This window comes from Hemibagrus wyckioides, linkage group LG06, assembly GCF_019097595.1.
Source record: "Hemibagrus wyckioides isolate EC202008001 linkage group LG06, SWU_Hwy_1.0, whole genome shotgun sequence".
Taxonomy (NCBI): Eukaryota; Metazoa; Chordata; class Actinopteri; order Siluriformes; family Bagridae; genus Hemibagrus; species Hemibagrus wyckioides.
Window position 1 is genome coordinate 3,450,267 of NC_080715.1, and position 22,705 is coordinate 3,472,971.

The 22,705-nt window shown below is 37.7% G+C and overlaps 2 protein-coding genes across 2 annotated transcripts in view; both read left to right on the forward strand.

Annotated features, from left to right (window-relative positions):
* LOC131354579 (sacsin-like) overlaps positions 1 to 11,770 on the forward strand; it is a 28,209-nt gene extending 16,439 nt beyond the window's left edge. Inside the window, exon 8 of the mRNA XM_058392402.1 lies at positions 31 to 11,770. Within this exon, the coding sequence (XP_058248385.1) occupies positions 31 to 10,907 (10,877 nt within the window). The 3' untranslated portion in view covers positions 10,908 to 11,770. The remainder of the gene's footprint in view (positions 1 to 30) is intronic.
* A 4,611-nt stretch (positions 11,771 to 16,381) lies between these two features.
* On the forward strand, positions 16,382 to 17,110 carry LOC131354580 (L-selectin-like). Its single transcript, XM_058392403.1, has one exon. It carries the CDS (start codon positions 16,382 to 16,384, stop codon positions 17,108 to 17,110), a length of 729 nt encoding a protein of 242 aa, XP_058248386.1.
* Positions 17,111 to 22,705: the final 5,595 nt, after the last annotated feature.

The window sequence follows — 22,705 nt, forward strand, 5'->3', positions numbered from 1 at the left end:
CAATTATACATCTGCTCTGCTTAATTCTAGATTCAAAACTCTATCAACTGATTAATTTGGATGCAAACAATGTAGCTGCTTTTGCCAAGAAACACTTACCCAAAGACTGGAAAGAGACAAAAGGTCATGTGAGGTGGAATTCTGTTAAAGATGATCATCCACCAAAGACATGGCTGAAAGAATTCTGGAAGTTTCTAAATACTCACTGGACAGAACTAAGGGATTTTATTGGCATGCCTTTAATACCCCTGGAACCACTTCAACAAGCAGGCAGTACTGGAATGTTAGCAAGATTGGAGGAGAAATCCACTTTAATTTTTCAGAGGAGCAGAGAGTTCACCTTGTCAGATCAAATGCAAAAAGTGGTAAAGGCAACTGGAGGCACTGTCATTAAGAAAGATGAGTGTCTGAAGCATCATGACATCGAAAGTTATGTACTAACACCATCCCCAAGGAATGTCCTGCAAATTCTTTTGAATTCGGACAAAGACAAGGTTGTCAATGGCATTGCCTCTCTTACAATTCATGAAAAAGAAGAATTTAAAGCCTATATCTCTTCTTTAGATTGTGTCTCTGATGTAGAGCAAGGTTTGCTATCAGCTCTGCCCATTTTCAGATTGATGTCTGAAAAATATGTTGCCATTGAGTCAAAACAAGCAGTAATTTTAATGTCCAACCCAGCAATTCCCAGGGATTTACCTGTACCTAACACCACAGTCCAGTGTGCAAATGAAGCTGACCGCAGACTTTTGACTCTCCTAAAGGTTGATCTTCTGGACGCTGCTCAGTTAGCCATTTGCTTGGTGGACTGCATTGATGACATGCTTTTCAACAAAGAGGATGAACAAAAAATAATGGCTTGGATACTAAATCATGGACAGCTTCTGTTCTCCCAAAGTGAAGAATTGCTCAGGAAAAGCAAGAATCTCAGTTTCATTTTGACAGACCAGGGTGAACGCAAAAGACCATCAAGTGTTTTTGATAACACAAACAAAACTTTCCTTGATCTTTTTGAGGAAGACTTTTTCCCACCGCAAGTTTATAGGTCACCAAAGATGCTAGAAAGCTTAAAACTACTTGGTCTACAGACAAAAGAAGAAGAATTGTCACCAGCAAATGTACTTCATGTTGCCTCACAAATTCAAAAGCTCCACATCCACTCACGAAACAAGGCTTTTAAAAAGGCAGATGTTCTTCTAAGGATTTTGAATGGAAATGACTTGCTATCAAAATTCTCAGAGGAGGAGAGACAAGATCTTCTTCAGTTGCAGTGGGTTCCTTGTGAAAATCCAAATCCAATTAACAGTAAAAAAACCCAGAAGAGGTATCTCTTTAAACCGACTGAAATAAGGGCCTTGAAATATTCTGCAATTGTAGGGCATGTCATGCCACTTGCTTCAGACCTAAATGAGAGTATCTGTCAAAAACTTGACCTTTATAGTCCTCCTCCAGCTGAAAAGGTCTTGGAGAATCTGAGCATAGTGATATCATTAGCTCCAACAATGGTCAACCCAGATACAGATTATGAGTTCAAAAACAAGCTGCACAGCACATACAAATTCATGCAAGAAAACACTGAACATTTCAGAAAGGAGATGAACAATAAATGCATTCCTTGGCTCTGGAGCCAGACTGAGTTTGTGTCACCTCGGGAAGTAGTGCTCTCCTATCCAGCGGAACTGGATCTTAGCCTTTACATCAAGAAAGTGGAAGATGAATTTTTACAATATGAAGACCTCCTAAGAGAGTGGGGTGTAAAGGAAACACTTTCTGATGAAGAAATAGAAGCCATACTAAGTGACATAAAAGACAACATTGATGACAGGAATCCACCTTATGGAGAAGTCTCTGAACTTAAACTGTCAACAGCCATCCTTGACTGGATGCGAAAGAATGAAAAGACTTTAAAGGACAGTACGCCTGTACCAGTCAAGGCACAGAACCAAAACTTTACCTTACAGCCTTTGAAAAATACTGTTTTTTGTGATATCAGTGATGATGGGTTAGAAGACCTAAAACAAGATAAAGAGGAGTTTTATGTCATCCATGAGGAGGTGCTACCTATCACTGCAAGATGGCTGAAAATTCCTTTTCTAAGTACCCGTATTTTGAAACCACAAATAATAGTACACGAGGAAGACTATGAGGGAATTGAGCAGTGTGGTCAAACAGAGCCAATCACTCAGAGAATCAAAAACATACTGAAAGAATATGATGATGAAAGTGACATTTTTAAAGAACTTATACAAAATGCTGAAGATGCTGGTGCGAGTACCTGTGGATTTATGCTGGACTTCAGAACACACCCTTCTGAAGGACTAATTGATGATGGTATGGCTCTATGCAATGGTCCTTGTCTTTGGGCTTTCAACAATGAGCTGTTCTCAGAGGACGATTGGAAAAACATTGTTAGAGTTGGCTCTGCATCAAAAGAAAACAAATTGGAGAAAATTGGAAAGTTTGGACTAGGGTTCAATGCTGTTTACCATGTGACAGATATTCCATCTATTTTGAGTGGAAAAAGTCTGCTCATTTTTGATCCAAATGTAACACATCTGGAAAAGCACATACATAGCAAATCAAATCCTGGGATTAAACTTGACTTGTTCCAAGAAAGACTGTTTAGAAGGTTTCCTGGTCAGTTTAAATCATATCAGGGGATTTTTGATTGTGATCTGTCAAACAGTAACCAGAAATATTACAATGGTACTCTGATTAAACTACCATTTCGCACAGCAGAGGAGGCCTGCAAGTCAGAAATTAGCTCCAAGGTGTATGACATAGAAAGCATAAATGCTTTTCAGCAACATTTAACAGATGGTTCTTTGACTCCTCTGATATTTCTTAAGGACATGAAGTTACTGTCTCTTCAAATCTTTAAACAGGAACCAATCGAGACAGTCCTGAAAATCTCCAAAGAGGTAGTATGTCCAATTAAAATTTCAAATGAACAGCATCTACAGGCCATTAGGGAAGCTCTGAAAAACTTTGACACAAACTGCCACAATATTGTTGACTGTTTTGCTGCAAACATTGTGGAAATAGATTGTGAATGTGCAGAGAGAACTAGCACCCAATCCTGGTTCCTTTATTCATGTATTGGAACAAAAGATTCGCTGAGAATGTATCAGAGAGAAGAGCATCAATGCAAATTTTCATTGCCTATTGGAGGAGTTGCTGTACCTCTACAAAGAGAATCAGACAATACTTGGTCCACAGATGAAAGACTTGCAGATGGCCAGGCTTTCTGTTTTCTTCCTCTTCCTATTGATACAGGCCTCCCAGTTCATATCAACGGATCTTTTGCAGTCACATCAAACAGGAAGGCTCTGTGGGAAAGTGGCATAAAGCTGGAGTGGAACAAAGCATTACTCCAAGATGCAGTTGCTACAGCCTACATCACTGCATTGCTTGAGTTACAGAAAATATCCCAAAATGGGAGTCTTCAAAACTATGACTACTACAAATTCTGGCCTAATATCGAAGAAGTAAACAAAGCATTTCAACCCTTGGTTAGTGCTTTTTACTCAGCCATTGTACAGAGTCCGAATGTCAGATCCCTTGAGCTCTTGAGTAATGGAAAAACCTGGTGCTCCTTCGACAATGCAAGATTTCTTGATCCAAGTATTCAAGAAAATGAGGCAGTTGGAAAACTTGCCTTGGAAGTGTTCCTGAAATATACTGAACCAAACTATTGTGCTGTCCCTTTGCCAGCCTGGGTAAGGCATAATTTAATTCAATGTGGCTTCAGTGAGATGGTAAAGGAAAGAACTTTCAGCTGGTTTGACTTTTATCAATTAGTTTTCAAGAACTTGAGCAAAATGGATGCACACTGCAGGAATGCTCTTATATTAAATGCCATAGACTTGAATGATCATAAAGTTGACACATTGCTGAAAAGTAATGCATGCATTCCAACACAGAAAGTAAAAACACTTCAATTCACCAACAAACTGGTGAACCCTCATGGGACAGTAGCATGCTTGTATGAGCCAGAGGAGGGTCGCTTTCTAGATGATACCAAAAATGACTACTTCACTCCAGAAAGGATGCATCGATTGTCAGGCTTGGGAATGTTGACTGATGTACTCACATTAGAGGAAGTTATAGAGAGAGCGAAGACAATCTCCCAAGTTTGGGCTAAAGACAGAAATACAGCATACAAACGTCTGCAGTGTCTCTTTGACTCAATGAAAAAGTCCTGTCATGTTGAATCTTTGCACTGGGAAACCCTCAAGCATACAGCATTTCTTCCTGCTCTGGGGAACAATCAGCACAATGAAGTGATGACCATACTTAAAAAGCCATCTGAAATCTATGACTGCAAGTGTGACCACTTGGTAAACATGACAGAATTCACTGTTGATTTTTCAAAACTAGGCCTATTGTCGGGTGACCCAGTTCTCACAAAGTTGGGGGTGATGAAGAACCCACCCATTGAGACAGTACTCAGACAACTTAAAGAAGTACACCATCATGTAAAATCATTTGAAAATTCTGTACTTCTTAACATTGCCAAAAGTTGTTATGACTATCTCAACAAGTATTTGTTGAATGATGGTGATCCCACTGCTATTCTGGAACATGCACAATCAATTCCATTTGTTTTGATTGAAGATCACTTTGTAAATGTGCGATCAGTGGCCATAGGTGGTGAATTTGAGGCGAAGCCCTATCTTTATTTTCTTCCCACCATCCTGTCCAAATTTGAGAATCTCTGGAACTGTGTTGGCATCAAAAGACAGTTTACAGCAGAGCAATTTGTTGCTGTCCTTGAAGAAATTAATACTTTTTCAAAACCACTGAAAAAGAAAGATCTTGATGTCTGTCTTGACATACTTATAAAAGGCCTGTATGGGGCTGCAGCTAGAGCTGTTGAAAACTGTCTAATGCCTGATGAAAGAGGTGTGTTGACAAATTCAAGCAAGCTAAAATTTAATGACACTCCATGGATGCCAGTGCATGCTGGGGTAACCCTCTGTCATAAACTAATACCTCGAGAGGTTGCATGCTGTTTTGGTGTAGTGACAACAAGACACCATACACTACAGAATCATCTAGTCAGTGAGTTTTCACCCTTTGCTAAGGAGTTCGGACAACACGAGAAACTAACTGTTCGGATAAAAAACATAATTGAAGCCTATCCAGCCAAGAAAGATATCCTGAAAGAACTCATTCAGAATGCTGATGATGCAGAGGCAACAGAAATCCATTTTGTATGGGACAAACGAAAGCATGGGACTAGAAAAACATTTGGGAAAAGATGGGAGTTGCTTCAAGGCCCAGCACTTTGTGTGTACAACAACAAGAAATTCTCAGATGAAGACCTGATAGGAATTCAGCAACTAGGAGAAGGAGGAAAACATGGCACTTTGGGTAGGACTGGGAAATATGGTCTTGGTTTTAATTCTGTTTACCAGCTGACTGACTGTCCATCTATACTAAGTGGTGATGAATATCTCTGCATATCTGATCCAAATCTGAAATATGTGGAAGCTGGAACAAAGGAGTCACCAGGCTGCATGTATTCAATGGATGAAAATTTCAAAACATCTTTCCAGGATGTTTACCATACCTTTCTTCCTGAAAAATTTCCTCTTAATTCTGGAACCATGTTCAGATTTCCACTCAGGACAGAAGAAATGGCAGCTGAATCAGAAATATCTAGAAATGCAGTTAGAGATTATGAAATTATGGATCTTTTCAAGGCTTTAAAATCAGATCCAGAGGAACTGATTCTCTTTTTGAAGTACATCACAAAAATACACTTCCATGAAATCAACAAGGATGGATGTGAAGCCAATTATTTCCTAATTGAGAAAAAAGTAACAGAGAGTACAATGGAGCAAAGGGAAGGTTTTCATAACCATGTTCGCAATTCCTTCAAATCTGGAACTGTAATTCCACACCAAGCTTTCTATAAAGTTCAGATAAGATCAGGAAAAAAAGAAAGCTACTGGATTATTGCAGAGCAATATGGATCCTTTCTTCAAATCCAAGAAGAAGGTAAATCTCATGACAAAGTACCTCAGGCAGGCCTGGCAGCTTGTTTAGGCACAAAACCTAAAGAAAATGAATTTCATGGAAAAGCTTTTTGTTCTCTGCCATTGCCAGGAATAACTGGTCTTCCTGTCCATGTGAATGGAAATTTTGAAGTTGATCATTCTAGAAGAGATCTGTGGAAAGAAGATGGTGAGAGTTCAAAGACTAGATGGAATCAGTTACTGCAACTGAAGACCATTGCACCTCTGTATGCTGACCTTCTAACACACATCTGTTCAAGTTTTAAAAAGGGTGAACCCAAGAAGATCGAAAATCTCAAATCACATCTGAACTTTTGTCTGAACTACTTTCCCTTTGTGTCAAAGGAGGTTGTCCAAGCTTGGCATGATATGATCAATGAAGTCTACAGGTCAATTAATCAACGAAACCTTCCTGTGATACCAACACTTGAAAGTGTTACTGATAACTCCTTGCATGGCTCTGGCCCAAAGTACACATTTAACTGGTCAAGTGTTTCAAAACCCAATTCAACAGATTCACCTCATTTCACAACAGAGAGCCACAATAGTATTCTTCAAGTACTAGAGCACACTGGCATGAACTTGGTACCATATTCATGGGCAATGAAAAAAGTTTGGCAGAGCTTTAAGACTGCAGGTGTGGAAGTGGCTGAAGTGAGTCCTTTATCAGTGATCAGTTATTTGAAGAAGAAAAGAATGAATGATCTCTCACAATCTACAGATGATTTACCATTACCCATCAACCAGACTTTAATCAAAGATTCAAAAGCATGTTCAAATCTACTGAAATTTTGCCTTAGTAATGCTGATAAAGAGTCTTGGTCTGTTGACCTTAATGGGCTGCCTCTCCTCCTCACCCAAGATCAAATGTTGAGGAAGTTCAGCTCCAATTCTCCAAAACTGATCTCACAATTTGCTGACATTTTTAAGGAACACAAGTCAGAATTTGCAGATTATCAGGTTAATTCTTGCCACAAAACTATTCTGCAAAAGGGAAAATATATTGAGAAATTAAGCATCCCAGTGGCAGCAAAGTTTATAAAGCCAGTTCTTCAACAACTACTTCAACACTCACTGCTTAATGAAACAAACAGGCTTCATACAGCAGGAAAGGAAACAAAAGAATGGCTGAAGCAATTGTGGAACTTTTTTGATGATGAAGCCAAAAAGAAGAATTCCCCAGGTGAAACGGAAAATCATGTCTTTAGTGAAATAAAGAAACACTTCTCCGGCAGTCCGATTTTGCCTGTCATTTATCCAGGTCAAAAAGAAACCTGCTTTCTGCAAAAAATTGAAAATCTACACTGTGTTGTTCATGAGCCAAAGGAACGCATTTCTGCCATTCTCATTAAGCTTGGATCCATGACATTAGACCTTGATTTTTTCCTAGGGCTTCGTACATTTGTGTACAGATATGTACAGCCAGAACTGCTAAATATCACTGACAGCAGTGCTGTTCTGAAGCAGCTGGACACAGTTTCTCATTCAGAGTTTGAGAAGCTTTCTGGTGATGAAAGTGATGAGCTTCAACTCTTTCTACAATCTGGCTCTACAAACACAAATGAGTATCAGAGAATGTTTAAATCTTTGCCTTTGTTTCAGACCATTTGTGGAAATCGTCAAAGAATTGATTTTTACAGCAATGTATTCATTTTGAATACTGTTTTTCAAGAAATCTTTCCAGGCTTGTTCATGTTTGATCACAGTGGCTGCATTTTTCTCAAACACAACCTTGTAAATGTCAGGCTGTCAAAATGTCTGGACATTAAGATTTTGGACGATTTAAAGTACTGTGTTAAATTTGTGATTCCTTCTGTACATAAACTTAATCACACCCAGCTTCTTGACTTGATAAGACTGCTAGTGGACCTGAGCCAACGATCTGACTATAAAGACCATAAAGACAGCATTGCCTTAGCATTGAGAGATGTCAGATTTATTCTGGACATCAATGGCTGTCTTCAGAAGGCCTCATACTTTTTTGATGAAGAGGTAAACCTGTATAAAGTTATGCTTCCAAAGGACAAATTTGTCCCGAAGACTTTTTGGAAACTGTTCGAAAATAGTACGAGAGCAAAATCTCTCATCAAGAGCCTTGGACTAAAGCATAAAGTATCTGAAGAGGAGATAATAGCATTTGCTAAACAAATTGAATCAGATGCTAAAGGTGACACTGAACTGCACATTATAACACACAGATCTGCAACTGTGCTAAATACAGCTCTTCGTTTAGCTGATGAGAAAAAATCAAATTTAATGCAAAGAATCGCAACCATAAAATTCATCGTGGCTGTGCAGATTGAAAAAAAACTTTGTGATTATCACAATGCATTTGCCCAAGGACGGGACATGATTGCCATCAAAGAATCACTGCTTGAAAAGCAGTCTGATCATCAATATCTCATATGGACTGCCATGCCAATACTGCCTTCAAGAGACTTCAATCCCAAAGAGTTAGATGCTCTAAGGAAGGCTGGAGCCTTGGATGAACCACCCTCACAGCAGGTCATGCAGAACCTAAAAAATATCTGTAGATCTCAGTGCAGAACAAAAGAGTTGGTAGAGACGAGAGCTACAGTGTTCAAGATATCATATGCCTATCTACAATCTGTGCATTTTAATGAGTCTGTGTTGGCTAATGTTCCTCTTGTTCTTGTTGAAAATGACACATATCTTGTGAAAGCTAGTCAAGCACTCCTGACACTACCTAATGCTGATGAGTTCAGGCCATACCTATACCCCATACAACCAAAACATGCAATGTATGCAGAATTCTTCAAGAAGATTGGTGTTGATGAAAAGCCTACTGTCAGACAATTCTGCACTGTACTTGAGGAAATCTATACAGAGTGCTGTGATAAGACAACCCTTCAACCAAACCAGCAGAAAACTGTTCAGCGTGTTGTGCAGCAGCTTTTCATGCTGATAAACAAGGAGAGAACAGTAACTGACTTTCAGAACATCACTCTATACCTCCCATCGACAGATGGAAAACTCTATGAGTCCAGCACATTGTTTTTCAACGACACCTTCTTTCAGGCCAACAGACTAGAGGATTCACTGAAAACAAAACTGAAGCTACTTGTGAAACTAAACGAGTGTCACCTCAAAAAAGATCCATATGAACATCAAAAACTGTTGCAGTTGCTTCCTAAAGAAAGTCAGCCTAAACTGCTCTCTCAAGTAATTTCTGTGAATCTGGTTTCCACACTTGTGGAACACTGTGATTATGGAAAGTCATGTGAATTTAGTGGCTGGTTTGAAAAACGTCTGTCCTCTCGTGAATTCCATCATGGTCTCATATGTCTGATCAGAGATCAAACCAAAGGCACCATTACACAGGCTGAAGCTGCACATATGTGTGAAAAAATATTTGGCAAAATTCAAATTGTCTGTTGCAAGAATTTAATCACTGAACTTTTGTTAAATCACCAGCCACTAGAAGGTACTGAGACTGAAACTCAGGTCTATGTGGAAAAACAGCAAGATGAGTGTGTTTTCTATTTGAAGCACAATGATAACATGGCTCTCAAAGTGGTGAATGAGGTCAATATGTATCTTACCAAAGAAATCAATGCGCTTCTGGAAAATTCATTGAATTCATTAAGCCTACCAGTACTGGGACATCTTTTGTTATGTGAAAACTTGGAAGATGTTGAAAGGGCCTTGGAACAACATGGAGTCCGTAACACTGTGAGTGATGGGGGACTTAGTTTCCGTCCAAGCCCTGGAACTCCGATACCAGAAGAATGGCATGATTCCCTTGATATGGACCTCCTCAACAATTTTGAGAAAGGGGAGTATGTTGGTTTCAGTAATGATGAATTGGAAAATGAATATATTTTTGCCATTGTTGTGGAGTGTTTGGATCAGTATCCAGGACAGACCAAACTAAATCCTTCACGATACAGAATTCAAATTGGAGATGAAAATATCATTGAAGTTAGCTCCCTTGATCTTTATCAGTTTAAGAGAGAAAAAGGATCAGGTGCAGTTGTTACCAGAAATGTTACCTGCACAGACATAAACATTTTGGCTGAACTATCACAATCTGAACCTTCACAGTCTGCACCATCCTCAAAGAGGCCCTTACCACAAACATTGGAAGAGGTTAAAACAGAGATTGACCAGAGCTTAGAAGAGATCTGGAAGATGTCTGATGAGGACAAATCAAAGGCCATTAGACGTCTGTACTTAAGGTGGCATCCAGACAAGAACCCGGACAACACAGACCTTGCCAATGAAGCATTTAAATATTTGCTGAACAGAATTGAAGATCTACAGCAAGGAAAGACCAAACACAAAACATCTACACAACCAAATAAAACACACTGGGCCAACTTCAGCAATTTCTATGATAGATGGAACAATCAGGCTAGAAGTCACAAAAGAGGACGGGAGCGGTTTTATCAGAACAATTTCAGACGGCAATATAATTTTTGGTCACATTTCCAAGAAACACCAAGACCAAACAGAGAGGAAGCTAAGCGCTGGTATAGACAAGCACAGTGTGACCTTCTTGCTGCTCAGAGTGACTTTGAATACAACACAAACCCAGAGTGGTGTCTTTTTAAAGTGCATCAGGCAGTGGAAAAAGCTCTAATAGCGACAGAATTTAGAAGGAATGGACAGCATCCTGGAACTACATCCACCATTGTAGGCCTCGCCCAGAAAGTATCACAGTATGCTATCTACCTTAATGATTTGCCCCATGTTGTGAATCACCTGAGGGCAATTGGTGTTGATGGTAAGAAAACTCAATATCCAAACCTCCACCCATCACCCCACATTCCAAACGGACAGTTCAAAACCGAAGATGCACAAGAGGCAGTGAAAATAGCAACAAAGCTGCTAATGAAACTAGACAAATATATTACTGAGTGATTTAAAGGAAAAAAAATGTACGTATGTTTGTGGCAACTTGAGACAATATGTTGTACTTTTTTCTCGTTGTTTTCAATGTTAATACTACCACTGTTCACAGAACTATTTACTATTTTAATTCTAATGTTTCTTTTTACAACTTACTGCAAGCTAAATTACGTTTAATGTTTGACTGCATAGGGCCATCAAAACATTGCTTTTAAGAGAATATTGTGTTTTTTCTTTGTGTTTGTGCGGTGCTGTGTTAAAGCTAAAACTGCTTTTGTGATTTAATTTGGTACCTGTGTTGCCTTAAGAAAACCACTTATCAGGGAAAATTTCAATTTTGTAGGGAGCATAAAGATTGTACCCTGGAGAAAAATTTCATGTGGTCTGATGATTCCAGATTTACACTGGTCCAGAGTAGACTTTACACAGTGGTCCAACATCATTAATACAATATCTTGCTGAGAAATGAATACAACTCTGGAAGGAAATAAATTTTTTGACATTGCAAAGCTCTATTGTGTGAGTTAATGATACAACAAAATAGTTTATTTTCAACATCCAGAATGTTTTATTCCTCTGATTACACAGTTATTTGTCCATACCAGTAATTCTTAACTTATCAAAGAATGACACACTGTAGGCCTACTTATTTTCCATTTATTGTTACATTATTGTTATTGTTAAAGAATAAATAGTTTCAGTTCTCAGATACATTAAAGAAGAGGTACACAGTCATTCCCCTCAGCCTTTCCTTTCCTCTCTCTTGAATTTAATAAGACCAAAAATTCAGGCTGGATATTATAAGCATTTGAAGCATAAATCCCACCATAATGAATATTTTTTTATAGTGAAAAACATACATATTTACCTGACTGTTACAAAGTGTTGAAACTCGAGACTCCTTTCAGCTGCCAAACTGAATTAAAATTGATGAAATGGACTGGAGTGACACAAGAAAAAAAAACATTGGTGGATGAAAGTACACTGCAAAATATATAGATAACCCTTACTTACTCAGAAAGTGAGCTGGGCTAAATACATTTTTTAAGTAATTTTTTACAGAGCTATCTAATTAAAAATTCATAAATAAATCAGGAAATAGATACAATGTTGGACCAAGCTGGAGTAGCATTTAGACAGTTTGGGACCTTCAAATATTATATGCACTACAAATTTGTATTAATATATAATTTTTCCTCTACATTTTCTCCTCGTATGATCTTTCCTAATTTTAGCATTGTACCTTTAAAACTTTGCAGTAAGTTAAAGCTGCATTGTTAAACATAAATAAGGTGGTCATTCTAGCTGATATTCAATATTCAAGAATTTATTGCCATATGCACAGTAAAACATGCAGTTACACAGAAATAATTCTTTCACAGCAAAAGCTTGATAAATTGCAGGTACAAATGTGAGGTGGACAGGCTGTCAGTAAATATGCCCAGTTAAAGCTTTTTGAGCATAGTACTGCATATATGTTTTTCGTTTACAGTGTGTTGCAATGCAAATAAACAATAGCATTTATGTTTTTTATTTTTAGAATATTACCTTTGCCAGTATTACGGACAATACATTCAAAAAGTTCCAATAAAGCATACATTTATATTGTCTTACCATATTGAATGTTTAAAAATGTTTTTTAAAATTGCTTCAAGTTCAGGAATGAGAATTTGGTGGCAGGAGGTTGGGGAGCAGTAGACTGAAAATTGTAAGTTCTAAAAGTAAAGGCTTAAAGAGATTTGTCACCTTCTGGTACTTTATGGGATGGCTGTGAGTCTGATAAGAGAATACAGCAGATGAACTGGATTAAAGCTAAATGATTACACTATAGAGAGTTGCCTACCATCACTATTGAAGAAAAAAAATGACAGAGACGTGAAGGTTTCAGAGAGAACAGAGACTGCAATAAGAAGCTTCAACTCAAAATGAGTAATAAACATCCAAAACATTAATCAGGATTTTACAACCATAAGTTAAGATCTGTTAATGTGATTGGACATTTTCCAAGTGTTGATAATTACAGAGCTAGTATGTTTTGTTGTACTGTATGGACAGATTTGAATAGGAAATCTGATGGGCCAAGCTTTCTTTTGCATTGATCTTGAAGCAACAGATACATTTCAGCTAAAATGCTTAAATCATTGTTATTGCTCAGACTCACAGCTTTTGCATATGTGTATGTGTGTGTGTGTGTGTGTGTGTGTTGCCACTCTTTCTCATTACTTTGTCATTGCCATCTCTCTCTCATTACCCTTTTTAATCAAGACAGTCATTGGCCTATTGATGTTTGATTGTTTCTCGGCAGTCTGCAATCTAGAAGAGATATTGTAATCTTCCAATAACCCTTGGTTATACGTTATTAGACCAGGGTTATGCGGTGGCCCTGAAAGTTTTCAAAGAAATAAGATTTTTGTGCTCAAAAATGGTCAAAATGTGATGAAAATACGCAGATATTGTACATGATCTGGTTCAAGGGTACAATGACAATTACTATTCCAGCATTAAAATCAAGCCAACATCAACAAAGCAAATACAAAAAATAAATAAATTGTGCATTCAGGTCAACAAGATAAATTGAATTCTGCCTGATTAAAGAAAGAAATTACAATTTCATTCTAAAAATACTCATGGCTTCTCTTTTTGTGAGGAAAGTAACCGCCTCACCATCTGTAAAATTCAGTCATGTGCAAGCTCCTTACTGCCACTGCCATGTATCCTATTAAAAGAGTCTGCATGAAGACCTTCAGCCTAGCAGCAGGAAACCGCATTTGCTCATAAAAGAATCCTTACTTCAGACCCTTACCTAAAATCATTATTTTTGGAATGGGAGACAGCAATGCCTTCAGTGGATCATACAAATCATACAAAGGGCAGTGGTGGCTCAAGTGGTTAAGGCTCTGGGTCGTTGCCTGGAAGGTCAGCGGTTCAAGCCCCAGCACCGCCAAGTTGCCACTGTTGGGCCCTTGAGCAAGGCCCTTAACCCTCTCTGCTCCAGGGGCGCCGTATCATGGCTGACCCTGCGCTCTGACCCCAACCTCCAAGGATGGGATATGCGAAGAAAGAATTTCACTGTGCTGTAATGTATATGTGACAAATAAAGGCTGTTTCAAAGTTCAATAAAAACCCTGTTAATTTTTCATTTACATTATGATACATGTTTTTTAGCACTCTATGTAGAAGGTAATTTGAATTTGAAGGTACTCAATATCCTGAAAAACCATTTCAACCTGTTTTCCAGTCCGATAATGTGGACTGTTGAGTCCAATCTTTAATTTTAACATAAAGAAAACAACTGGAACAGAAAAGTGTATATGGACAGGTAGAATGTATTTGTATTCATCCTGAATCCTGACGACGAGAGTAGGCAGAATTTGTCATTAATAAAATCTGGGACTTTAAAGTTTAAGATCTTCAGATACCTTATGAGAGGACATTCTTAAGGTTCTTAAGCAGATTCACCATGTAATATCCTTTGATAGTCGCTCCTTTAAAAACAAATTTACTGTCATCATTCCACAAAATGTAGCTATATTTAAAAAAAAAATCCATAATTTACAAAACATTACTTTTGTTCTTTGCAAACATGTTAGCAAGCACATTTTATATGATTTCCTCTCTGGGATGTTGCACACCTTCAGTCACTGCTGCTTTTGTTTTGCTTTCTGTTATTTTAGGTAAAGACAGGGTCAGTTGAGCAGTTTCCTGCTCTTCTAGTTTAAGCAAGTTTGAAACTTTTGCAGAGCCAATGTGTAGAATTTTGCCTTCTCATTATCATTCAGATCAGTCCTTGACAAAATGTGAAGCCTCATCTAAGTTTTCAACACTGCTTTCTTAAGCTTTTTCTCTCTGTGGAAATATTTCTAAATTATCAAGCTGATGTTGTGGGACTAAATACATTTTCTCTGTTGTATGTATGTTAATTGTTATGGGACGTGACTAAGCTGCTTATTAAAGGGACCAGCTACACTGGGTAATGAAAGAATAATTCCTCCAGATTGATTAATAACTTTCCTTTTTGTTTCTACAAATGCTTTATTATCCACAAATAATTTAAACCATTTTTTCTTTTCTTTTTTTTTTTAAATCCTGGTATTGGTCTGTCATGTTCCCTCTAAGCATGTTTAAAGGTTGTTCACATATGCTCAGAATGAGATCTGTGGGTATACTGTATCATGTAATATATCCTTTCCTCATCTGAGACATTTTTCATATTTTCAACAATGGAAGGGTTTTTTTAATAGAGAGTAAAAAATGAACATTATTTTCAATACTTCAGTACATTTTTCTGAACAGCTTCTCAACTAATTGTTTTACCTGATTTCCTTCTAGCTACACCACTGTGAGTTGGTCAGACTGTTTGGATAAGTAATTCGTATAGTCTGTAAAAAAAATCACGTGTACAGTAAAGACTATGCCACATTGTCAAATTGAATGCATTCTTGTAACAGTCTACATAAACCAGGATCTACAAAGTTTCAAAGAAACAAGGATTTGTGTTCAGAAATGTTCAAAATGCAGTGAAAATACACAAACATTGTACAGGATTTGGTTCAAGGGTACAACGACAATTACTATTCCAGAAATTAAAATCAAACCAAGGTCACCAAAGCAAATGCCTTCAGAGTATTCTAAAACTGGGAAAAAGTGAAATGGGTGGGATGGCCCGATAAACTGAGCATTCAGGTAACAAGATAAATTGAATTCTACCTGATAAAGGAAGGAAATTACTGAATTTCATTCTAAAAAATACTCAGAGCTTCTCTTTTTGAAAGTAATTGTCTCACCATCGATAAAATTGTCATTCATTCAATTCATTGTCATTCTGGCAGAATTATTTAATTTGTAGATGAAATAATCTATCAAATTGTTTACAAAAAACAGTTTATCAAACTTGAAAAAAAAAATTAAAAATATGTATAATATATAAAAATATAAAAAATAAATATAAAAAATAAATAATAATAATAATAAATAAAATAATAATAATAATAATAATAATAATAATAAATCACAAAGCAGTAGCAATAGAGGAAAAATTCACTCCTCTCCTAATCTCAGTGTTACTGAATCTGTCAAAATTATTTGTAACCTAAATTTGTACTAACCCAAATTACAACAAAAACACATTATCAAATGAAATTTTCAACATTACCTTCATATTAACCAGTGATATATAAATTACATCTGTGATGACCTTTGACTTAGAAAAAAGTGTTGTGAAAAAGGGCACATGAAATGTACCAACCATTTTTCTTTGGAGATATTCACCATACCGAGATAGGCTTGAATATTTAAATGTTTCTTAAATTGCTGCATGGTTAGGATTGAGAATTTAAGGGACTTGTCAGAGTTTATTTTGTCCAAGCTATCATCCTATTTTGCATGTGCTTTGAATTAATTTAGTTGAGCTGGAGACGAAAAGGTATAAGCTGAGTTGGTGGAGAGACAGGTAAAGGTTTATACAGCACAGACACATCGCAGCAGAGATGAAATCTCTCTTTATCTGTCAGCTGTTACTTCTGTATGGGACAGCTGTGGGCCTGGTAAGAGAATACATTTATGTTTCACAGCAGATGAACTGGACCACAGCTCAGGCCTACTGCAGGTATCTCTATAGGGATATAGCTAGCATCACTACTGAAGAGGAAAACCAGAGAGCTGTGAACATTACAGAAGACAACACTATTCTCACATGGATTGGGCTAAAGAGAACTGAACCACTTGCAGATACCTGGCAGTGGTCTGGTCAAGAAGAGCCTAATTTCTTAAACTGGAGAGACAGCGAGCCAAATGGTAAGAATCAAGATGAGAATTGTGCTGCTATTAATGCATATGGCTGGATTGATGATAAATGTTGGATAAATCGCCCTTCAATTTGCAACAGAAGGTTCACATTGGTAAAGGAGAATAAAACATGGGAGGAGGCTTTTAAGTATTGCAGGAGTCACTACTATTATCTGGCCATTGTGGATTCACAAACACTGCTAGACCTGCTTAAAACAGAGACCAAACAAGCCGAAACAGCCAGTGTGTGGACAGGCCTGCGCTTCCTCGATGGAAAATGGTTCTGGGTGGACGGAATGCCAGTGCGAAGCCTGGTATCAATGCCTCAATGCCCATCCCGGCCCTACCACTGTGGTGCCTTCAACTTCAACACGTACACCTGGGAGAACAGATACTGCAATGAGAAGCTTAATTTTCTCTGCTATTACTGAAACAAAACATCAGTAACATTGACCAGGATTGTGTGAGTTTGAATATAAATTTCATAATGGCATGATAAATACTATAAGTTTCAGACTAGTATTAAAAGCTTAACAGTAGAAGTTCATATCACATTCAGTTTCTCTTTCAATGATTCCTTCTATCTGAATGTTAAAAACCATATATTTTCTCCTTCTAAACAGATGACTTTCTGCATCAAGAACAAGAAGCATTCTTCAAGAATTCACTGAGATCTAGATAATGTAGTATGTTTAACTGAGGATCATCACTTTTAATCTCATATATAAGAGTAAAATAGAGTTGGCGTATTGGAAATGGAAGCAGGTTTACTTACATGCTTTTTCTTACATAAGTTTATGTGAAAGCCTTATGGATTTAATGAGTAAATGGATGATAGTGGACTTTCAGATGTTACTATAAATAAAATAGAACACCAGTATTTATGAAATGGAAAAAAAAAACTTATTAAGGCTTGTTTCATTATATAGTATAAAGAATACAGATAAATCTAAGGTAACTTAAAAGCTGTCACATTATTCTAGAGAGAAACACTTGGGATTGGTAGTGATGAATGTAAACTTAATTTGCTTAGCTAATTATTTAATTTACTATTTTATCTTTTTGCTTTAATCTCAAGACAACAATCATGCTAATCAAGCCTAATCATATTAGTGTCATTATAGCTGCCATTGCTGTATTACATAAAATCATTAAAAAACTGTTGTCAAGAGAATACCTTGTATGATTTTTTTCCCCTAAAAGAGGTTGTAAACTTCAAAGTACACTGAAAAGCACCCTGCTGTTCATTTTGGTGATCTACAAAGTAAAAGCTCTCCTCACAAATGGTGCCTCCAGTGGCAAGTTCTTGCCAAGATGCATAGTGAAAAGAATTTGGATGAACTTATGAAATTTTCTGATGGCTCAAATACCTACTGAAAGCTGACTGATTGAAGGTGGCCATGTTTTTGAAGTAAATCCGTGCTAAATAAAAATTCAGTTACAGATTAGCAGTTTGAACTAGCACACCTCTGCTGAAATTTCAGATTCAATTTTCGGGTTTCTGATAAACGTTATTTGGACTTCTTTCCATCTGTTATCATTGAACCAACCACATTGTCAAGTTCTCCGATGACACGACCGTGGTGGGTCTCATCAGCAAGAACGACGAGTCAGCTTACAGAGAGGAGGTACAGCAGCTAACAGCATGGTGTAGAGCCAACCACCTGTCTCTGAATGTCGACAAGACTAAAAAGATGGTTGTTGACTTCAGGAGAGCACAGTGTGACCATTCTCCGCTGTCCATCGACGGATCCTCTGTGAAGATCGTCAAGAGCACCAAATTCCTTGGTGTTCATCTGGCAGAGAACTTCACCTGGTCACTCAACACCAGCTCCATCACCAAGAAAGCCCACCAGCGTCTCTACTTCCTGAGGAGGCTGAGGAAAGCCCATCTCCCTCCCCCCATCCTAACTGTGTTCTACAGAGGGACCATCAAGAGCATCCTGAGCAGCTGCATCACTGCCTGGTTTGGGAATTGCGCTGTCTCGGATCACAAGACCCTTCAGCGGATAGTGAGGACAGCTGAGAAGATGGAGTTTCTAGTTTGGAGAAGTTGGAGTCTCTCTCCCCTCTATCAGGGACATGTACACCACATGCTGCATCCATAAAGCAAACAGCATTGTAGCTGAGCCCACACACCCCTCACACACACTCTTACACACCCCTCACACCCCTTCACCCTCCTGCCATCTGGAAAGAGGTACCAGTGCATTCGGGCCCTCACAACCAGACTGTGTAACAGTTTCTTTCTACATAACTCTCTGTCTCTCACACACACATACAGTTATGCAGCACCAGGTCCTGGAGAAACGTTGTTTCATTTCACTATGTACTGCGTCAGCTATATGTGGTTGAAATGACAATAAAGCTTCTTGAATCTTGAATCTTGAAGATGCCCCAGCATTTGCAATTATACTCAGAACCTTGTATTGAATATGCTTCAGATTTGCATAAACAATCATGAATTACAGCTATTTGAGTAAACTACCTCTGCCTCCTCAGAATTGACTGAGGTATGATGGCCATATTGTTTGACATTTATTGAATGTCACAATCTATGCAGTTCAGCATCAATACTGAGTGCTAAAAAATGAAGTGGGTGTGGCAATTTTCTTCAGCAACAAGTTTAAGATGATAGCACAATAGCAATATGGGTGAGAATGAAGACAATAGAACAAACAAACATTTATGAGACATAATATAGAGAATGTTCACCGATCAAGTCATCGGTATTGTAAAACTAACTGTACAAAAGGAAGCTGTTTTGCCCTGACAAGAAAGATGATTTCTCCCTGACTAACCAAAAACACAAAGACCCAAAAAAAATGTAGCACAAGAATGGCACATTGAGTCCAAACTGCCCACGTACCAGTGGAGAGACACTGAAGTGTAATAAGCCAGAGTGAAATGAAATGAAATTAATAAATTAAACAAAGAAATGAAAGGAAAATGACTGCACATAGTGTAGTGAAATGCATGATTAAACCGGAATGAACTATGAACTATGCATGGAAAACCTGAAATGGACTCAACAGCAAATTCACAATAGATACAGAGAGAATAAACACAAACACAGATGCAGCAATTACACCCATCAGATACATGTCAAATCTAGATGTAAATATCAGGAAATAAAAATTTAAATTCCGATGTAACATCTCACTTTTGTCTTTTTTTATATATCTCAAATCCATTTGCCTTCAGTGTATAGCATTAACAACAGAATTGGCCCTGCTGTTCCAATACTTTTAGATAGGAATATATATTTTAATTTATAGATAGCATCAACTTGATCACCTGAGAAACAGCCAAAGTAAGGTAATATTCACTTGTAAAGATTCCATTTACATTAACAAACTGAAAAAAGTCAATTAAAAGCCCTCAAAAAACTAATTTGTCTAAACCTGTCATATTTCCAAATGGTCAACATTGTCAAATGCTGCACTCAAGTGGTTGGTTTAGAGAACAGCATCACTGTATAGCACTTACTCTACTTAGAAGAATGAAACTCATGAAACTCGTCTTAACTTGTTACTACTTCTGCTGTTATAAAAGACGTATAAGAAGTAGCACATAATCAACAGCTGTGAAGTGGCTGCTGAATTTGAATTTGGTCTCTTTTATAATAAAGAATTCTGAAAAATCATTGCTAGTTTAGAAGTTACTTAATATGTTCAGGGTTGCCCTCTTGTGGTCTTGCAAGAAAATGCCACAAAAATTCGTGACAACTGTTAATAACTATGGTTATTTAAATCACCTGAAACTTTGGCCTGAGGAAATGGTGTGTGACCCCAGGATAGAACGAAGGAAAAAAGCGGTGCTGACACCAAGAGGAGCCAAAAAGGTGCATATATACAAACATGGACAAAACTGTTGTAACCCTTCCATTAAAGAAAGAAAAACTCGCAATGCTCACTGAAATAACTTAACTGACAAAAGTAATAATAAGTAAAGATTTACTGAAAATTGACTAATTAAAATCAGACATTGCTTTTGAATCGTGGTTCAACAAAAGCATGAAAACAACAAACTAATGAAACTGGCCTGGACAAAAAATTATGGTACCACTAATTTAATACTTTTTTTGCACAACCTTTTGAGGCAGTCACTTCAATCAAGTGATTTCTTTAACTCTCAATGAGACTTCTGCACTTGTTGACAGATATTTTGCCCCACTCCTCGTGAGCAAACTGCTCTAGCTGTCTCAGGTCAGCCTTCTCCAGACTGCATGTTTCAGCTCTTTTCACAGATGTTCAATAGAATTTAAATCAGGGCTCATAAAAGACCACTTCAGAATAGTCCAATGTTTTGTTCTTAGCCATTCTTGGGTGTTTTAGCTGTTTTGGGTCATTATCCTGTTGGAGGACCCATGGCCTGCAGTTAAGACCAAGCTTTCTGACACTGGGCAGTACATTTTGCTCCAAAATGCCTTGATAGTCTTAAGATTTCATTGTACCCTTCACAGATCAAGACACCCTGTGCCAGGTTGCAGCAAAGCAGCCCCAGAACATAACCAAGCCTCCTCCATGTTTCACAGTAGGTACAGTGTTCTTTTCTCCATATACTTCATTTTTGCACCTGTGAAAATACATGATGTGATGTGACTTGCCAAAAAAAACCAGTTTTGTCACAAACAACACAGAGCTAAGGACAGAAGCTAAGGACAGAAGGTTGTCCTAGATACAGAAAGTGCAACATGTGCAACATGGTGCAAATGTGGCAGGAGAGGAGGTAACTACTCTCCTTGTTAAGTTTTAGCCAATCAGAAGACGCATTGGAAAGTATAAAAAATCGCTGGTGGACACGAGAGATGTTATGGCACTGTGCTCTGGTGGTATATGGTATGATGGTATAGCGGTGGATTAATTCAGGAAGGACACCAGAGAAGGCCTAGGTGTGAAATGCATGGCCCGCCATTGATTTTTATTCTGCATCCCAGAAGTGCACAACAGTATGTATGTACACGTTGCTGGTATCTCTAAAATGTTATAACACTTTAGCAAAACTAACCTTTTATTAATTTGTTTTATTAATGGGGGTCCAAAGGCTGAGTGTTACACATGCCTGGGTGCTCGGCATTCTGTGTTCTAGCTGTTTGTGCAAAACCTTTAACAACTAGTAGCTGAGTCTCAACATTCTTTTAATGTGCTTTTATTTCTAGTGCTAATGTTGACTGCTCTACATTATTTCTTTTCTTGTTATTTTCATTGTTAAGATGTGTGTAAATTATTTTTCCTTCTAGTTATATTCTGTTTCAGTCTTTTTTGGGTTTTGGCTCTTTGTAGACAGATTCCATAGTTTGGTTAGTTTATTTCTTTATTTTTTATATATTGTATATTTCTGTATTTGAGTTATTAACTGAACTTTGGCTTTTGTTTATTTCCTTTTATTAGTTTATTTTGGAGTGGACAACTAACTGGCGTCCACCAGCTGGAATTGTTTTTGATTTTCTTTGTTTTATTTTATTTTAACTCTCATCTCTTGTGTTGGCAGGAATCTTCACTTTCATGGGTGCTGTGCTCCTTGGGAGGTGGTTGTGTGAGTGCACTGGGTGGTGTGTATTAATTACAGAAAGTGAATTTTCCTACTTGTGAAAAACAGCCTGTCCTTATTTAACTGTCATTGTTAAGAGATGTGATCTTAGAGGTTTGGGTGCGTAGTGTGAATGAATGAACATAGTGTTTAGGCATTGTCACTTCAATTTAAATAAAATATATTTTTATATGGGAACCCACTTCTTCTGACCCTGTGTGACAAGCAAACCTGTACGAGCCTTGTTAGGCTCAGTTTATTTTCTTGGGTGATGCCGAAGTGGCATAGTCGACAATTTAAGATTTAACTAAATTGATTCTAATTGGAGGTTGGTTTGGTAATATAACCACCTCATCTATCTTGAGTCCTTCTTCCAGTGCTCAGTGTGGTGCTGCTGGGGATGCTGTTCCCAATCTGGACTGACTGAGGTCTTTCCGTCAGGAAGTCCAGGATCCAGTTGCAGAGGGAGGTGTACAGGTGTTCAGTTTTTTAAC